This window comes from Nannobrachium achirus (genome assembly GCF_963921795.1).
Source record: "Nannobrachium achirus genome assembly, chromosome: 12".
In the NCBI taxonomy this organism is placed as follows: domain Eukaryota; kingdom Metazoa; phylum Chordata; class Actinopteri; order Myctophiformes; family Myctophidae; genus Nannobrachium; species Nannobrachium achirus.
The window spans coordinates 51413013-51433514 of NC_137832.1; the positions used below are offsets into that span (position 1 = coordinate 51413013).

General features: G+C 44.0%; 1 protein-coding gene across 1 annotated transcript in view; it reads right to left on the minus strand.

Annotated features, from left to right (window-relative positions):
* cds1 (CDP-diacylglycerol synthase (phosphatidate cytidylyltransferase) 1) overlaps positions 1 to 20502 on the minus strand; it is a 48843-nt gene that overhangs the window by 13445 nt on the left and 14896 nt on the right. Inside the window, exons 2-5 of the mRNA XM_080739314.1 lie at positions 14341 to 14504; positions 9108 to 9204; positions 7467 to 7564; positions 1746 to 1885 (exon numbers count right to left, since the gene is read on the minus strand). Coding sequence (XP_080595440.1) covers positions 1746 to 1885; positions 7467 to 7564; positions 9108 to 9204; positions 14341 to 14504 — 499 coding nt within the window. The remainder of the gene's footprint in view (positions 1 to 1745; positions 1886 to 7466; positions 7565 to 9107; positions 9205 to 14340; positions 14505 to 20502) is intronic.

Genomic DNA, 20502 nt, shown 5'->3' on the forward strand with positions numbered 1-20502 from the left:
CAGCATGAGTTGGTTGCATGCTGAAAATAGCCGATCTAATATAGCTCTCAACGCGACGGGACACATTGTGAGCTTGTAGGTCTGAATTTTTCAGAGTGCAACACCCGATCGCAAACCAAACATAAAATTACTTCTTTACGTCTTTTAGTTCTACTGGATCTCTTCTCCACTAGTCTCTCTCTAACATTTTAGTCAAGTTTTTATTTGTCGACGAAATTGTCAATATATTTAGTCTTAGTTTTAGTCCTCAGAGCTTAGTTTTTATTTAGTTTTCATTAAAAAAAAAGTGTCATTAGTCGATGAAATCAACACTGCTCTACACCCCCATCACATGAATCAGAATTTTCTGTAGAAACCCGACACCAGCTCGCTGTGGTTGACAATTAACTTCCAAGGTGCCTAAAACCCACCCGAGTCTCAAACAAAGGTGTGGACTGTGGTCCACGGGGCAAAGGGCATATATGCCTTATGTATCTGTTGTGTTGTTACTCTGGGTGTGTGAAGCTACCTGCCAGTACAGTGTTACCCTACGTTTTAACAACGGGCAACAGCTGGCAACTCTGGGAGATGAAAATCTCCTTGTGAACGTTCTGACATCATTACCTTACGTCCTCCATTGGGTAAACAAAGCAACACGTGAATTTGATTGGCTATCACCGCCGATGTCACCCAAAAGATAAACAATTTTCATGTTTTTGGGCGATGTTCCTCCACCCACTTTTCCACCTTAGCCTCATTGCCTGCTATCGCCAGTAGTTGCCCAGTCCCATTGACAAATAACGCACTTCCGAGAAATACGGCCGACCACCGCTCGCTGTTGCCAACACGTGCACACTTTAATGGGGGCTTGAGCCCCTGCCCTTTTATCCGTCTGTAAAAAGTGCCCTCTCCTGACCATGAATGCAGTTTCACTATGGTGAAAGAAATGCAAATGCCCCCCTTTCCATGCCATACCTGAAGGCAGCATTCAAGAGAAGTGCCCTGTCCAAACTCTCCTTAACTATCAGATACCTGGAACGCGCCCGAGTCGCGTTAGATTTGAACCACTTTAACCATTATTTTATGCTTTAACTTTAGAAAAATAGCAGATATACAAGCTCACAGCGCGGCACCGAGTGCCGCGCTGCGAGCTTGTAGATCTGCTATTTTTGAAAAGCTATCGTGAAAATGTGTGCAAGTCTTTGAATATCTTTGACCCAATCTTTGACCCGACTACTAAATCCTTCCTCTAAATCAGTGGTTCTCAAACTTTTTCAAGATCAAGGACCCCCAAAATTACAGGTATTTAGCCACGGACCCCCATCTCAAAATATGTTGTTCCAGGGACCCCCCAGAAGCAAATATTTGAGTTACAAATGTTCGCTTTTAAATAGATATATTCAAAGACTTGCAAAGAAAAAATCATGATTTTTCAAAAATAGCAGATCTACAAGCTCGCAGCGTGGCGCTGTGAGCTTGCATATCTGCTATTTTTCACTAGTTAAAGCAGTCAATAATCCTAGGCCTAAATGGGTTAACTTGAATGCTGCATCTTATGTTGAAGGAATTGCCCTCTCTGTGTGTAGAAATCCATGCTGTTACGTCACATATCCAGTATTCATTTATGCTTAGTTTAGGTGGGATCAAGCTCCGAAAATATTTTCAATATTTTCACCAAAAGGCCGTTTTAGAAATGTCAGCCCCCTGCCTCTCTAACATTCACTGCACGTCTCTGCTGCCAGGTACAGTGTTACTCGTGAACCTACCTGCCAGGTACAGAGCGAAAGAGATGAAGCGATGGTACCGCGCCAGGAACTGCAGGGGCTCTTCTCTCTGGACCAGAGCCCCGAAGTAATCTGCAACCGTCTCTCCGTAGAAGAAGTAGTTGACACAGATCAGGAAGTACCTGCGGCGAAGGAACACGTGTTGTTGGAACTATAACGTTGTTGGAAGGAAGGTGTGCTCGGCTGGCGCACGTTTGCCAAGCAAGGAGGAGGCATGCCCTACTGATGATATTCAATTTAAAAAGATTAGAAAAGTACTGAAAACATTTCTGTGCTGCGAGCACAAAATAGGGCTTATGATTTAGTCAGTTATGAAATAACAAGTATGTTTTTCACATTGATTTCCCTGATACGTAGATAACTTAAAATAGATTATTCATAAAAAATAACACGCGCACACGCTTCTTGATTATTCGAATTAATCAAAAGAGTGATCGATAGAATAATCGCTAAGATGACAAGCGTTAGTTGAAGCCCTAGTATGCAGTGACATTGCTGCCTAGAGCCATGTACTGTGACAGTAGCACAGCTTGTAACAACCATTGTCCATTGACATTATGTTCATTGACTACCATTGACATACCACAGTAAACTCTGTACTGCACTGTCATTGACATTACAGCTACACAAGCCTCCAGCCAGTCAATTGTACATAAAACTGAACAGTAATTGTACGTAGGATGGGATGTACACACAGACCATGCTAGCAGTAATTTGAGCACAGAGACCTCAGCAGGCTCGGCTGCAGGATGAAATTACTGAGGGGGCAGTTGAAAATGGTGATGGGGCACATCTCACTTTTATATATTAAAACAATATATATTTTGTTGTTGTCGAGTGGAAACCTTCTATGTCCAATACTGTTGGTTTTGTATTTGTCATTTTAAAAATGATTTAAACTAGTGAAAATAGCCGATCTACAAGCACTCAACGCCTCGCATCGCGAGGCGTTGTGTGCTTGTAGATCTGCTATTTTCACTAGTTATGTGCTATAGTCTTGGAAGATAAAGCAGGGCTTTACTTTACGATAAAACGTAGAAATTTGAAACTCGGAGATACAAGGTTTCTGCCCGACAGTGACGGAAATAAAACTGAGGGGGCAGGATTTGCAACTGAGGGTGAAAGGCCCTCTCTGGCACCCCCATGATGCTGGGCTTGGACCTCAGATACTGTATGTGTGTGTGTGTGTGATAATGGCACAAGATTTAGAGAGAGAGAAAAAACAAGAGTAATTGGTCAGTTGGCCTCTCAACACACGCACGCGCACACGCAAGCATGCTGAGGGGGGGGGGGGGGGGGCGGATGATGCATGAAAATAAAACATTCATGCATGTTCTATTCTGGCTGGGCACCCATCCAAGGACACATGCAGTATATATACGGTACATACTGGGTCTGCCTCTTACTTCTATCTTGATGAATTTTATTCTGTGTGGATGGAAATATCGATCTGGTGGGGTTTAAATCTCAAATACCTGGAACACGCCCGAGTCGCGTTAGATTTTAAACACTTTAACCGTTATTTTATGCTTTAACTTTAGAAAAATAGCAGATATACAAGCTCACAGCGCGGCACCGAGTGCCGCGCTGCAAGCTTGTAGATCTGCTATTTTTGAAAAATCGTGAAAATGCGTGCAAGTCTTTGAATATCTTTGACCCGACTTCTAAATCCTTCCCCTAAATCATGTTGTTCTCAAACTTTTTCATGTCAAGGACCCTCAAATTTACAGGTATTTGGCCACGGACCCCCATCTCAAAATATGTTGTTCCAGGGACCACCCAGAAGCAAATATTTGAGTTACAAATGTTCGCTTTTAAATAGATATATTCAAAGACTTGCAAAGAAAAAACATGATTTTTCAAAAATAGCAGATGAGTGCCGCGCTGCGAGCTTGTATATCTTTTCAATAGTTAAAGCAGTCAATAATCCTAGGCCTAAATGGGTTAATAAATATTATAGTGCAGGTGGCAGAGCGGCAGACTCCATCTTTCTCTTATTAGTTAGTTTTTCCGTATTTGTGCTTATTCAGCATCATGTCCCTGCACGACATGATGCTGTCAGTGGTTGTCAGTGGCACCGGTCGGTCGGTGTGATCCCTGTTCATTTTGCTGGTGACAACTAGACAATCCATCGACACCCTGTATGATGATGAGAATGGCACACTTTAAAATAAGGCCTTTTTTCGACTTGGTTGTGTGACGTGTGACACACCGAAAATAGCCGATCTACAAGCTTGTATTGTTTCGGTATGAATCAGGTTTAAGAGTGAACCTAAGTGAAAACTAATTAAACACTAATGTTAGTTTATCATGTTGACAACGCTATCCTTATAAATATGGTTATCAATAATGTGTGTGTGTGTGTGTGTGTGTGTGTGTGTGTGTGTGTGTGTGTGTGTGTGTGTGTGTGTGTGTGTGTGTGTGTGTGTCGGTGGGTTTGTACGTGCGTGGGGGTGGGCTTGTTGTGAGTGGGCACATTTCAAGTACAGGAACTTTCATTTCACTTCCAACACGGCAGTGATCTTTGCTCTGAGCTCATCGCCAATGTCACTGTGCGTGTGTGTGTGTGTGTGTGTGTGTGTGTGTGTGTGTGTGTGTGTGTGTGTGTGTGTGTGCGTGAGCGCGTGTGCGTACAAAGGTGACCCGCCAACAGAAATAAAGAGGCACTATATAGGGGGGAGGTGGGTGTTACATATGCAGACTATCTGCAGTGGAAAACCACACCAGTCAGCGTTCTAGTGAGAAAACAGGTCCGTCCCTCCGTCCGTCCGTCTGTGGAGGAATGGGAACACAAGGTACTCTGGGTAACTGGAGAAATGTGGAAATGGTTCATTACAAGAGGGAATACCATGCTGTGTTGTTGTTGTTGTTGTTGTTGTTGTTGTTGCCAAATGACAGGACAGGTTGCATCTCAAACCTTGTTCATGGTGTATGATTATGAACCACAAACACACACTGGGCTTCCATTAAAAGAATATGGCAACTACCACAGTATGAAACACATTTTCTGAAAATCAACAAAAGAAAACGTACAGTTATGTACATTTCCAAACACTACTGCTCTTTTTTTATACTCTAAATTTTTATCCCACGATTGTTGTAACCCATTTCTTTCACCCGGTGTCAATTCTCTATTGTGATCCTGGGCGCTACACTCCCTCTAGCAACCTGGGGAGAGCAACAGACTGACCTCATGCTTTCTTCTATGCATGAGGAGTTCAAGCTGCTTCTTTTCACCCGACAGGGGGGAGTTAACCCGGTTGGGCGACAGCGCTACCGACTCCACCACCGTGTCCCCCCAAACACTACTCTTAATGTGATATTAGGATATGGCTCATGAGATAAGCACTAGGTGGCACTATTATCTCCAGTCAGGTGAGACACATTTGATCGTTAGATAGATTAATTATTATTTTACGCTCACGGAATGCCTTGATGCCCATCGTGCAGGCTCAGTTGAAGCAGAGGATGTGAGACGTTTCTTTCAATCAGGCTGTCAGGAAACACCAGTCATGATGAATCATGATGAACGACAGTAAGTTACAGACATGCTTGAATTGGCTCGGCGGACTCGGCGCTCCCCATTATAGAATATCACATCAGCCATCTTCAATTAGAGTCATGTGATGTGAGTCAATACTCATTGCGTAAGAAATTATTCGGCAAAAGAGTTTCAATCTCTCATTTGAACAGAAAAAAACACAAAAAAACGGTTGAGAAACCCAATTACCATGGGGCAGTTCCTTCAAGTGTTGCAGTGGTTTACACCTACATATTAAGGCTGCAACCATCGATTATTTTCTAGCGTTTACTTTTTCGATGAATAGAATTAACTGTTCTGCTGCCCTTGACGACGCTCACCGTCAGTGAAAGGGTTAATACCATGGCGCCGTTGATGGCGAGGACTGTCAATCTTACTGTATATACAGTAAAGATATTATTACTTACTGTACGTCGCTCCGGTCCCGCCCGCATCGGTAATGTCCGCGATTTGTTTACAACGCACGTCGGGCGTGCACGCGAAGTTAACGTCCTCCATAGTAAATCCATTGAGAGGCCCATAAAGAGACTTCATTTTCTCCAAAAGGGACATCAAACATATAATTTTCCAAACTCACTCACGCTCTAACGCTCTAACGCTCAACTCACTCACGCTATAACACTCTAACGCTCACGCTTATCTACGTTTATCTATTCACTCGCTTCAGCAACTGATCCCAAAGTTCACATGGTATTGGCCATTAGCATTATACCAACACTGACGGAGCCCGAATTTCATTTCTCCCAAATTAAAGCAGTTTTTTAGCGTTTTCTTAACCACTTCTGTTGAACTCTGCTGTCTGTTGCCAGGGTTACGGTCCGTTCCTCCAGGCCATGGGATCTGTAGCCCCACACACACACACACACCCCTTTCTCTCACAGTTAGGAATGTTTCTCTCTCTCTCTCTCTCTCTCTCTCTCACACACTTTCACCGGGTGCGTTTGACATATTTTGGAGCACATATCTTCGAACGGGTAAGGTCTAGTTCTTATACAAAGGATGGTCTCCACTCTCCAACAAAAGCTGGGCGCAGCCATGTTCTCTTCTGGGCTCACACTGTCATGTGAATAGATGACGTAATCGTTGCCGTCAAGTGATAATCCAAAAAAACAAAAACAACCCCTTTCCGGCCCTTCAAAATAATAGCGGCGGCCTATGGAGGAAACGGCGTGGCACCGAGGCACCAAGCAAACCTTCAGATTAAGAGGCAGTAGTTGTGTTAACCGCTGTTGGAACTGCTACCTCCACACCGACTCTGAATAAGTGGAATAAAATGGATGAACGGATGGACGGGCAGACGGACGGACAATAGTCGAGACTTTTTTTCTATTGATTACTCACGCCATGGAGACTTGAGTTCAATTATATTTTGGGTTTTTTGTCACATTCCAAAGACAATAAATGTACCCCCATTCATTCCGGATGGGGTCCCAAATGCATTTGGGTACCCATCCACAATCAATGGGGGTAAATCTACTATAATATAATTTTTGTCTTAGGAATGCGACAAATACAAAAAAATATTATCGAACTCTCCATGGCGTGAGTAATCACTAGAACAAAAGTCATTTTGGGGGTGAACTACTCCTTTAACTGTTGCAGTCCTACTACTACAAACATGTATTTCTTTTCTCTTTTTTATATAATTTTTATCCCACGATTTGCAACCCATTTTTCACCCAGTGCCAATTGCCTATGTAATCCTGGGCTCTGCTCTCCCTCTGCCGCGTCTGGGGAGACAACGGACTGACCTCATGCTTCCTTCAATGCATGAGTAGTCCAAGTTGTTTCTTTTCACCTGACAGGGGGGATTTCCCCGGGATGGACGTAGCGCATGGAAGGAACACGTTATTCCAACCAGTTCCTTTCCCCTCCATCAAGCGCCCCGGCTGGCCAGGGGGAGGCATTATTGAGACCAGGATTACTGCATGTTTTTGTGAGGGTATCAACCCTAGGAGACACGGGGAGAACATGCAAACTCCACACAGAAAGGCCCTATCGCCGACCCCACCTAGGGTGTGGGCGCTGATGACGCGGAGGGAGAAACACGCCCCCAGCACCCACAGCGTCCCCCGGCGGGAATCGAACCCAGGACCTTCTAGCTGTGAGGCGAAGCGCTAACCACTGCGCCACCGTGCCCCTCAAACATGTATTTTTCTTACCAGCTTAATGTCCTGAACCAAGGAAGCTCATAGGAATGGTAGACTCTGTAGCCGATGAGGATGATTTCTTGAAAACACTGGATTTGGATGCCCATCACCTGTAGCATAAGAGAGAGGAACATATCTTAGAGTACTTTTAAAATGTTTAGTGCTCAAGGCACACCAAAAGGCAAGTCAGAATATTAAAGTTGCTATAAGTGACAGCCGATCTACAAGCCCACAATCGCGACAGGTTGTGAGCTTGTAGATTGGCTATTTCTGGGCGAAGAGATTTGGGACTCTATTTTCGTCCATGCTTTACCCCTTATCTCTAAACCTTTTTTTTTTTTTTCAAAATAGTAAAAATTGGCAAAATAGTTTAGGGTTAACTCATACAGTGCCATCCGGCCACAAGGGGTGCTAGAGTGCCAGAAATTTCTCCATTGACCTTCTTTATAGCTTTCGTCGACCCTCTCCCAACTGGCCTGTGTTTTCACTCCGGTCAATCCTATGGGTGTCCAGAGGAGGAAGCTAGCTGACACGTAGCCAAAATGCTAACCCATTGAGAAGCCTGATCTAAAGCTATTTCAGCCGCAAAAAACGTTCTCATTGGGTCTGGGGACACAATCCGGAGAAAATCCTGTCTAAAGATGTGATTTATTATTGGAGTGGGCGGCGCGATTCGGCCGTTAGCGCGAATACGGCCCGTGGATGGCCGAGTCTAAGTCCCGGACAAGGATGGACGTCTAGACCGGGGCTTCGTTGAGGCCTCCGATAAAATAATTCATTTTATTAAATATCCCGGACTAGTTCGGGATAGGCACCCTGGAATACGTCGCGCCGCCTACAATGAACATTTGGTGAACATTGGGGGGGGTCTAAACTTTATTTTAAACCATTTTCAATGGAATAAATCGTCGGAGCATCTAGCGTCTCTCGTTGGTGAGCGCTGGGCGAGCCGGGACCACCCACGTTGCTCCAAGCAGCTCGGGGTAAGTAAAATAGCAAATAAAAAATTGTTTTTGATCCCGAATATCCCGAACTAGTTCGGGATAGGCACTTAAAGGGTTAAGGACCATTGTGTAGAAGCACATAAGAGCAGACCAAGTACAGAACGAACTCATGTCCGTTTTTCTTTCACTACTATGGAGGGTTTAAGAGGTTAAAAGGATCCCTGGCTAACAAGCCTTGTGTGCCCTAATACATTAGAATCGTCCCAAATAACGACATTATTAAATTATAAACACCGTAAATATTGTATTTATTTTAGAAATAGCGAATCTTTCACTCAATAGAGATCCACTCCCGTCGCAAGTTGATGATGTCATTGCCATGTGTGGTCCAGCCCAATGGAATGTATGGAATTAATGCGCTAATAAAAAAAACTACTTAATACTTCCTAAGGTTAATATGAGCAATATTTAAAATGGTTTCATGGCACAAGCATTCCAAACATTCTATAGGGCTGTAACACACATGGACAAATGACATCGTCAACTTGCCACAGGAGTTTTCCCTATTGAGTGAAAGATGAACAACATTTACTGTGTTTTTAATTTTACATTTTAGTTATATAGGGCAGATAATGTAATTGAGCATTAAGGCATACAGTATAAGGCTTATTGGCCAGGGATCCTTTTAAAGACTAAGAAGAAGACTTACCACAAAGATGAGGGTAATGGGTCCCAGGTAGATGATTAAAAACCAGCCTGATATCATGCATAGAGACAGAAGCCCTCGAATCCAGTAGTTCTTCCATCTGGGAGAAGGAGAGTATATTATTACACCGTTTTTGCATTCCTCAGATTCATGTTTAAACCATTTAGATGGTAGACCTGAACGCAAATCTGTGTCACTTAAGTACAGTACTTAGGTAAATGTACTTAGTTACTTTACACCACTGACCTTACATGAGGCTGACCTGGCAGTAACACCATGATGTAAGCCCTACATGGCAAAGCAGCACAGCTCCGGCGGTGTGTTACAAGAAATAAATAGCCAGCACTCCCCAAATCATATGTATTTCCCCATCTCAAAATATTTTGCTCCAGGGACCCTCCCGAAGCAAAGATTTTGGTAAAATTGTTCCAAGAATATAGGCTAACCAAAGATTTGCACACATTTTCAAGATTTTTCAAAAAATAGCAGATCTACAAGCTTGTAGATCTGCAATTTATTGTATACATCTTGTATATCTGCTATTTTTGAATAGCCAACGTATAAAAATAAAATAATGGTTAAAGTGATTAAAATCTGAAGTGACACACATGCATTCCATCCAGGTCTTAATCAATGGGTCATTAAGTGCATGGACGGACAAAGCCACTCCGTCTTTTTTAGACTGACGGATTTCATTGTTGCACCCAGGTTCCCCCCTATACAACTGTCACAAATGTTTACATTTTCAGTTCACACACGCTGAGGAAGGCTTGGAGGCCGAAACGTGTCCGTGTCGGCATTATCTGTCTGTATGCTAAAAGTACCAGAAGGAGTCCTCGCTATTTCTTTCTTTACTGTGAATCTTCGTGAGCCTTGCACACGGTAAACTACGTATTATACAAACTGAAGGTTTTTACACGATGGGGGCGAATTTGTGAGGTGAATAATTCGCTTAAAAAAAAACTCATTGCAAGCTTCCACATCGGCAACGAATTTCCACAGAACGAAAATCAGCCACTATCTTTTCCGCCTGGTGTGGAATTGTTACACCTTTGATCAAGGTGAGGGAGTTTCGAAACAGAAGTAACCTATAACCTCATATCGCATTTTGTTATGTAAATTGAAGGGGTTTATTACCAAATAAAGGCTAGCATTTTAAATGATTAATAACTAAACAATATAACATTTCAAATAGAATAATTGTGTTTAACTATAATGAAGCGCCAATTCATTTCACTTAAGATGAATTCTGTTATTCTGTCAAAAACAGGATAGGACGAGTGCTGTCTCGTGTCATGTCATGGTGTTGTGACTTCTCTCTACTAGAGCCAACTACAAAAGCATGCAGGTATCGAGGTGGTCGGGTCTGTCTTTTCTCGCATGGTGGGACAGGTGGTGGCCTCTCTGCTGTGATGGGTTGCGTGATGCCAGACCGAAACAACTCGCGTCACAGGTAATTTTATTCACTTTACGAATTTTATACGCATATTCGCGTCGCGCTAGATGTGTATAGGCAAATGCATACAAATTCTGCTGAATATTTAGCATTTCCGGTGTCGTTTATTTGCGTCGCTTCGCTAATTCGCTAACGTGTATTAAAGGGCCTTGAGAGTGCTCATTTTTGTTTTCTAGCACTCTCATAACAGGGAGTCCTAGCTTTTCCAGGGGAGATATTGCACTTACTAGTTAAATTGTATCAACATAACTCTACCGTACAGATTGGTTTAGATAACCTTTTATTCATTAAAGTAAGTCCCGGATTTGAGCATTAAATTAATCTCACAGTCTGAGAATTAAATCACCTCTTTGGATTTTGCTGTGTAACCAGTAAGACTGCCTGTCGGAGTCGCCGGTTCGGTTCCCGATCCGGGCGTCCTTTTCCGCGTGTCACTCCCTGTCTCTCCCCCATTTCCTGTCAGTCTACTGTCCTATCCAATGAAGGCAAAAAGCCCAAAAACAAATCTTAAAAAAAAAATCAAACCTCGGTTCGAACTGGAGCGTGTGTGTGTGTGTGGCCACATTTGCCTGGTTAATAAACCAGACTCTATCACACACTTCGTACGTTCTCCTCTCTGTCTGTTGATGTGTTCGTTCGGTCATTCGAGCCATGTGTGTGTGTGGCGAGGAGCTGCTTGAAGTGCGTACTATTGGAGCATGTGAAAGAAAAGAGAGACGAGAGGACAGACGACCGCACGGAGGCGCGGACCGCCGCATGAACGGCCGACGAACGCCGTTCACGGGCGTCAGAATGATCGTGTTCGACAATTCGTTCATCAAGCGAAAACAAAGGACGTTCAGTTCACGTTCGCCCTTCACTGCGTGTGTCTGTGTGGAGCTGCTGCTGCTGCTCTATATCTCTTGACTGAGTGTGTGTGTGTGTGTGTGTGTGTGTGTGTGCGTGCGTGCGTGCGTGCGTGCGTGCACGTGGTAAAAGTCGCACATGCGCAGATCCCGCCGTGCTGACCAACTCATGCTGACCAACACAATTTTTCAAGTGGACACACAAAGCCACGTATAGGGAGCTCGTGCTAGCACACGCTCCAAAAATGTTGATGGCATGAGTGTAGACATACTGTGTACTGATTTGCGTGATTTTAGGGCAAAATCTGTAGGAGCAGTGTCCAAAAATGTGTTTGAATAAATCGGCCGGATGGTGGCGCTATATGGGACAGATCCATGTTGAAGACATGAGTGTAGACATACTGTGTACCAATTCGCGTGATTTTTGGGCAAAATCTGTTGGAGCAGTGTCCAAAAATGTGTTTGAAAAAATGGGACTGATGGTGGCGCTATATGGGACAGATTCATGTTGACGGCTCTCTTGGCGCCGCCGAGGCGGACGCGTGGGTACCGGCCCCGGCTCTCCCAGTCGCTCCTAGCCCCAGTTACGGCATTTTATGTGCGCTGCAGTGGAGGGGGTCCTCCACTAGGGGTGCGACCACTTTTGCATCCATTCTGGATCACCAGGAGTCGGTGGTCCCCGGGAATTCCCCGTGAACAGCCCCGTTAGGGTGGTCATTTGGTAATTTTTGCAATTTTTGGTGGCGGCGGAAGGGGGTCCCTGGGGGTCCCTGGAGCTCCGGGAGTCCCTGGAGGTTATGGAGGTTGTGGATTGGCAGGCAAGGAGTGTGTGTGCAAGGTTTGGCATGGATTGGGGCAACGGTGGCGGAGATATGAGTTGGGGAAAAGTGTGACGTGACGGACAGACTGACAGACAGACTGACTGACTGACTGACTGACTGACTGACTGACAGACTGACTGACTGACAGACAGCCGGTGGAGGTTTTGGTAGTAACTGCGACCTGACGGTCGCAATAGAATAACTGTTTTTGTTGTGTTGTTGTCATCACAGCAACAGATGTCAAAGCCACAGTAATTCCGTGTACAGTAGAAGGTGTTTTGACATTCTGATTCTGTAACCAAAACAATGCATTGGCTGCAGCCTGTTGTTACTAAGTAGGGGAAAAAATAGCTACAAAACCACAGTAAAATCCTCAGCGTTAATTAAAAAGCCAGAGAGTGCAGTCAACTCAGGAGACTGTACACAACATGGGACGTGTTGAGTTAAATCAGCTCTCAGGATTTGAACAGTGTGGGGCCTGGTGGCGAAAACAATAATCTTCCAGGCTGGTATGTGTGAATGGAGGGGGGAAAACAGCTGTGTCATTACAAAACAGCTTGCTGTCACCCAGCACTGCATTCTCATTCACTTTCTCTCTCTCTCTCTCTGTCTCTCCCTTCCTCTCTATTATATCGCTTTATTGCTTTCTCTCTCCTCCTCTCCCCTCTCCCTCTCTATCGCTTCCTCTCTCTCTCTCTCCCTAGTCAGGGAAAGTTAGCAGAATATCTGTCAAATGTGGGAATAAATTCCTTACCAAACAATTTCTTCACCAATGTGTTTGTAAAAAAAATAAAAAAAATAAGCTTTAATTGGGATGTGAGGGGTGTTTTTAATTATTCTGAATCCATTGCAAGCATTTGTTTTGCACGAAAAACATCCCTTGGGCCAAAAATGGGCCCATACACCTTGTGAAAAGTGATGACTCATCACTAAACCATAGTTTTTTTGCATCTGTTTTTGGCCCAATGAATGTTTTTCGTGCAAAACAAATGCTTGCAATGGATTCAGAATAATTAAAAACACCCAGTTAGACCCCTAACATGCTACTTAAAGCATATTTTTGGGAGTGATTTTTTTCCCTTATAGTACAGTGTATAGTAAGTGAATGAGACCCAGAATTACCCTAGCTGTCAAACATTTTGCTAGGGATGTTGAATTTCAATCTTTGTTAGATATGTTACTAGAGACCTTTACCAACACATTGGTGAAGAAACCGTTTGGTAAGGAATTTATTCCCAGGGTTTTATTAAAATTCCCTGACTACCCCCCTCCCTCTCTTTCTGTCTGTCTCTCTCTCTCTCTCTGCGGTGTTTCATCCATCGAACCACCCTACAGGGGAGCAGAGAAAGAGAAAGAGAGAGTGAGAGACCTGGTGCTGCAGCGCAGCAGATCAATAGCAGTCAGCAGCAGCGTGAGGATTATCACTGTCCTCCTCCAGAGCCGTTAAGCCCCTCTGACCTGGCCCTGGTTCAGCCCCGCCCCTATGACCTGGCGTCCGCGTCCATATGCAGACGTGCGTTCCGACCACCTAAACCTAACCTTAACCCTAACCTCAGTAAAACTAACACTGGTAAAGGCTAACCTTGTGAAATGCTAACCTGCCGACGCTGGTGAATGCTAACATGGTGAAATGCTAACCTGAACGGACCAACGGCCCGTCGGAATTATTGCCCAATATCCCTATTTAATTGCTTGAGAAGTGTAGTCTTGAGTTGCCGCTGCGAGTTGGACTAAGAGATGGATATACATATAGTAAAAGTACAATATTTGTCTCTGAGATGTAGTAGAGTAGAAGTAAAAGTACTGAAAACAGGAAATTCTCCAGTAAAGTAAAACAAAAAAATATATATGTTATTGTTATTTGACACTTAAATAAATTGAATTGAATGTATCTATATTGTTTTCGCAGCATTGGTAATAGCCGCTACAATGCCTGAGGAGCCAAACACAGTACTATATTCTCTTGTGAAAAAGAACAGTCTCAAACAGTTTGAGAGAACAACATCCTCCTCGTCCTCTACCATTGATTAGAATGACGACTACGGTGCTCCGGCCAGGAAGGACTGGGACAGATCCATGGAACAAACAAACAATGGGACGGTTGTCAGGGTTACCTGGGGGGCAGGCCCTCCAGGGCCTTGTTGAGGCATTGTGGAGTGTTATCGGTGTCTGCTGTGGAGGTCGGGACGTCCGGAGTGTCCACTTTACTGTCGCCCTCACCCTCACCCTCTGGCTCTGGCTCGCCCGGAAGACCCAGTCTGTCTTCTGCCTCCGCCTCCTGTGTGCATACAATTCAATTCAATTCAAAAATGGGGATTGTATATATAGTTAAAAAGGGGTACAGCATTGTGTAAACCAGCGGCGTAGCCACGGGTGGGCCTGACTAGGCATAGGCCCACCCATTTTGTTTTCGTGCCCAACCAAAAATAACTAAAACATTCGCGTCACGGTGTGGCGCGGCAATGCACGGTGCGGCGTGGCGATGCACGGCTATCTAGGAATCAAAGAAAGACACCAGTTTGATTTGATCATAGCTTAGTCAATTATTATTTTATGATTTCTAAAATTAAAACGTCCCCATATTGCTTGGGAAGTCCACTTCCATGACAAATGACTGTATGATGTCCCTGTAAATATTTAAATGTTCGCTATTTTAAAATAGCCGATGTACGAGCTCACATCTGTGCACACCCACATTGTGCCAGGCCTAGCCAGTTGGCAAATCCTGGCTACGCCGCTGGTGTAAACAGAGCTGTATCACATTGTGTTGTTATATACTGAAACAAATAGCAGCAATCTTTTGCAGTCAATTTGGGACAAATAGCAGCATTACAAAAAAAAAGTCCAGGTAGGTCTAGATGTCACTCAATTGTTTGTAGTCCTTAGGGTGGTTGTATTCCATTCCCAGGCGTGCGCGCACACGCACGCACGCGCGCACACACACACACACACACACGCACACACACACACACACACACACACACACACACACACACACACACACACACACACACACACACACACACACACACACACACACACACACACACACACAAATGTTAACAGGAATTCTGTCATGACCCTTATGACAGGAGGGTCACAACGCGCCGTTGCTAGCTTGCAGATCGCCTATTTTCAAATAGCCTGGTATAAAATAGAGCTAAAGTGGTTTATGGATGTTTTATAATATTATATTAGCTGCTACTAGTAACTAAAGTTTTCAAATAAATGTGGCGGAGTAAAAGTAAAATATTTGGATCCGAAATGTAGTGGTGTAGAAGTAAAAGTATTGGAAATTGGAAATACTCAAGTAAAGTACAAATACCTCAAAATTGTACTTAAGTACAGTGCTTACGTATATTCTGTGAAATACCAAAAGCAAAATAACATCAAAAAAGGGATGAAGTACTGTAGCTTTTATTAAGCCTTCACCGTGACAGCCAGAGGGCCGGCCGGGGCATGCTATCATGTCATCACAGAAAGCACACAGACACCAAGGTGAAAGGCTATAGCCATGTTGCTAGGTTAGCAGGACAGCAACCTTTATTGGCCACTTGAACCCTCTATACTTAGTAAACATGACCCCAGTTGGAAGCCATCAGTGGTGAAGCAGCACTTGGAGACAACTGCTTAACCTTAAAAGAACACTTGTGTGGACTACTTCAAGCTAGTCTCACTTCTCTCTCTGTCAACAGATACTATGTCTATGACGAGACATTCAGCTAAATAAGGTGATCTAGCTTTGAGAGCCTATCATCAAGTTGCATGGCAGGCTTTCTAAAAACCAAAAAACATTTTATGCAATATTATGTAGTGTGTGTGTGTGTGTGTGTGTGGGGGGGGGGGGGGGGGGCTTCGTCTGTCTGTTTGTCTGTGTCTCTCTGGTAAGGGGTCTTTGGTCCTGAAAAACATTGAAGGCTCCCGCTTTACACCACAACTCTTCCCCAAAAAATAGCCGATCTACAAGCTCACAATATGTTGTGTTGCGACACGTTGTGAGCTTGTAGTTTGGCTATTTTTTGGCGAAGACCCCCCCCCCCCCCCCCCCCCCAAGAAAAGGGATGCTAGAGTTCAAGTGGTTAGCTTGAATGAATCTTTAACCCATTAAGACCTGGAAAGAAACCAGATGCTGGAAAGCATCTGTGTCGTGTTAGACTTGAACCACTCGAACCATTATTTTACCGAGCTTGTAGATCTGCTATTTTTTTGCTGCTGTGAACAGAACGGCGTGTGGCTCACTGCCTGATTTGGCTGTGCTCTGGTGGAGTGTACCAGCTCCTTTTACACACGGCTTCCTCCTCTTTCTCTCTCCCTGTGGAACCCATTCGGATATTAACTTCCTGCCTGCTGAGCCAAGCCAAATCATCATTAATTCATTGGCGTCATTTGTAAAAAATAAACTCAGATTTAAATCACTTGTTTCTAGGGCTGCAAATATCAATTATTGATTAGCGATTATTCGATCAATTACTTTTTAGATGAATAAAAAAATCAAGAAGCACAATTTCTGTACAATATCTATATATCTATCTCTCTAGATACTATATCTATATCTATATATACACATAAAATAGATAACAAGATTTTTCATAATCGACCAATTAGATTAGTCCGATTAACTACTTGTCGCACATCAGTGATATTGGGGAAAATAGCAAAAATCTACTGGCCTAAAATGCGTAACATGCATCGTGCAGGCTTATGCAAACATTAACAAGACGACCCCATGTGAGCCGATGAGAACAGTGTATCAGACAGGCACACAGTACTGTGTGACTGACACGAGCGACTTTAAGCAATGGGCGGCTAAGGCAGACGGTAACGGTAACCAGAAATGATCAGCGCTCTATATATAAACCTGCCCTCGGTCGCAGCCGTCTCTACAACGCCAGGCCCAGAAGCTCCCTTTCCACGTTGTAGCTACAACGTCTGCTGCGTAGACGTTTCGCCATGGGAACCAAATCTATAATAGATTATAATAGTGGTTATAACACAATATAATCTATTATCATGTATTACAACTATATCCTGGGGGTCTAAATGAAAAGTCAGAGAGTGATCAGTCATTATGAAGTGTTTGGCCCTGTTTGGCCTAGCTCAGACCTACTCTGTCTGGATTGGATAGTTTTTAGTACCACATTTAATACCACTTTCACACCACTCCACCCAGGTCCTTAGTGGAAAACCTGGCACAAATGGGCGGTGTGGAGTGGTGTGGTGTTGGGCCATGTCAGTGGAAAAGGGTCTCTAGTGCCGGTGGAGTGTGGACTCCAACTCTGACTTTAATGAGGGAAACACTGATCCCAGCCAGACTGATCCATTACAGGTCTGCTGGCTGACACTGGAACTTCTTGGCTGCAGGAACATGGGATTGACCATTTTGGTGGAACTAGTTAGGGAACTTCTGGGTGTTCAAAAGTTAAAGCTTTATATTCTGATTGTAATCATTGCTGGTTCAGTAGTCTCGCGTGGCCAGACTGTTGACTCTGCGTGGCCAGACTGTTGACTCCGCGATTTGCAAATGCTCCCGTCAGACAGTCTGGGGGACGGAAGTTCTTATGATGAGTGCCCGGTTAAAGCGAAAGTGAAGCCTCCTCCCCACTTCCGTTTCATTTTTAACATCGCGCACATTTATCCTAATATAAATACAAATCATCTAAGCATATTTAGCTTGCTGCTTAGCAGAAATGACATTTTAAAATATATTGTCATGAACGGAAATGCCAGCTTCCATTACTACGCCGTTCAGGAGTTGTAGTTCCAGACTCTACATAGCATTCAGAGATTGTGGAATAGTTGTCTGGCTACGTGGTTCAGTAACAGGGATCTTCCCGTTTCTCCAGCTCTTTGGTAAACAGAACATGCAGGACACGTGATTCAATCAATCCTCTTTACTTGCAACTGTACTTGGACTGCCTTTTTCTCTCTACACAAAATGTTTTCACCAAAAATAGCCGAATTACAGGTTTACTATGTGTCACAATGCGGCGCTTTTTTTTACAATACAATATATTATCGGTCAAAACATCAGTAATTGGTGACTCTCCAAAATCGGGATTGGCATCAGTAATCAAGGAATGGGATCCAGAAACATTACAGGAATATTTCCGTAACGTTAGAGACACCCTGACACAGTAGAGATGTGTCAGGGTGAGAGGTGAGTTGCTACTCACCACAGTGATTATGCAGTCTTTTCTCTTACAGTAGTTTCTATGCTTCATGTTCTGTCTTAATCGTACTGTATGCAACACACTTGGTGAGATATCAATGTCAGAAGAAGGGCTACTATATAAAAATAACTTAATGGCCCTTTCAGGGCCCGGTGAGAGCCAGGTTTCACTGAGAGAGACGTGTGTGTGTGTGTGTGTGTGTGTGTGTGTGTGTGTGTGTGTGTGTGTGTGTGTGTGTGTGTGTGCATGCGTGCGTGCGTGCGTGTGTGCGTGCGTGCGTGCGTCGCTCTCTCTCTCTCTCTCTCTCTCAGGACATGAGCCAGAGATGATGTCCTTCCCGGAGGCTTAAGAGCTGGCCTACTCTGCTTATTACGGTCCCACAGCCACCCCACACAGCCAGGGGACCAGCAGGTTAACAGCAGCCACTCACAGCCAGGTGACCAGCAGCTCACCACCAGCAGGTGACCAGCAGCTCAGCAAAGCTTCATTCACACTCCAAGGTGAGGTGAGTAGCTACTCACTTTTAGGTGAGTAGCAAATTTGTGTCGGTCAGTTTTAGGTGAGTATCAACTCACCGTGGTGTGTCATCCTGACACATCTCTGTTTTTACTGACCGACAAAAGGTCAGTAGCTACTCACCTAAAAGTGAGCAGCTACTCACCGCACCTTGGAGTATGAATGAGCCTTATTATGTCATCCCTGCCTGTGTTTGTCTACAACGTGGGCTGTGTTGTGTACACTAGACTAGAGTAGTCTACCGAAAGACAGACAAGGATGAAAAACAGCGAAGTATTCTTTAAAATTGATAGCCCATAATATGGCATACAGACATTTGGTTGTACACATGATGCATTCCTAGCTCGACATTCTGAAGATACTGTATGTATTTTTGTACAAAAAACTAAACAAACAACAACAACAACAACATACAGTAGTTGGCATTACCAGCTTGCCCTTCCAGAAATGAAACGGCCGGAGGCCACTGAATGGACCAATTATATATTACACCCCACCTTTTGTTTGTGTTCCAAAAGGAGATCTAAAAATAGGGTCCAGGTTTGAAAGAGAAATCCCCGGCTTTAATATGCATCCTCCAGCGTTTGTTATGTTTTAGCAGCATCATGAACTATGCTCCAGAATCCATGACCTGAGGACTAGTGCTGATTTGCTACACACAGCTACAGTACACTCTGGTTCCCCAGGCCAAAATCGCTCTGTCAAACCACATGGTGAGAGTAATATAAACCTGCAGGTATTCTAGCTCTTTGCCACAGCAGTTCTGATTCCACCACATGAGTCCTTTATCGTTCATGTTTCTACTGCAGTGGACTTGAAATCAGGCCACACACAGTCTCATCAGACAAATGTAGAAAAGATAACACTTACAAACTGTAAACTGCTTACGTATTTCTCTACGTCGCTGCCTCTCATCTCCATATTCTAATTTTGTGTGGTTAGTAACAGATTTAAAATCTACACGCCGCAAAGCAACGTGCTTTGAGCTCAATTAGATCTGCTACTTTTACTGTTTTTGAATTAGAATCCTGAAAAGTAACTGTTTTGGACATACGTGGTTTCCACTCTACACACAACTGATACCACCGCCTGTACTGCGCATGCGTCACCGCCATGGTAACACCCACATGCTGAAACGATTCCCAAATTTGGAAATGTCTGACATCAATGATACCGCCCGCCACCATGGTAACAGCCGCATGCTGAAACAGTGCCTTGTGAAGTTGTGACTAAATCTCAAAACTCTCATTTTGGTTAGGGTCGGTTTGGGTCATATAAGGGTTCCGACCCACAGTGACAGTATGTTTTGCCTGCATTATTGAGGGCTGTATTATATACCAAGTCTGTCAGGACAGCACAAAGCAGAAATGAGATACAGGCACATCGCTGGCTGTTTTCAGCGGGAGTGACACTTTGACAGTCAGTCATTCATTTACTGAGTTACTGAGAAGCAGCGTTAGTTTTTTTCTGCACCACCACATACAGTACTGTATAGAACAAACTCCCAGAAACAATGGGGGGCCGGTGGCGGGTCTATGACTCAACCATAAACCATATAAGAACTTCCCAATGCAGCTACTTGTGCCAAAA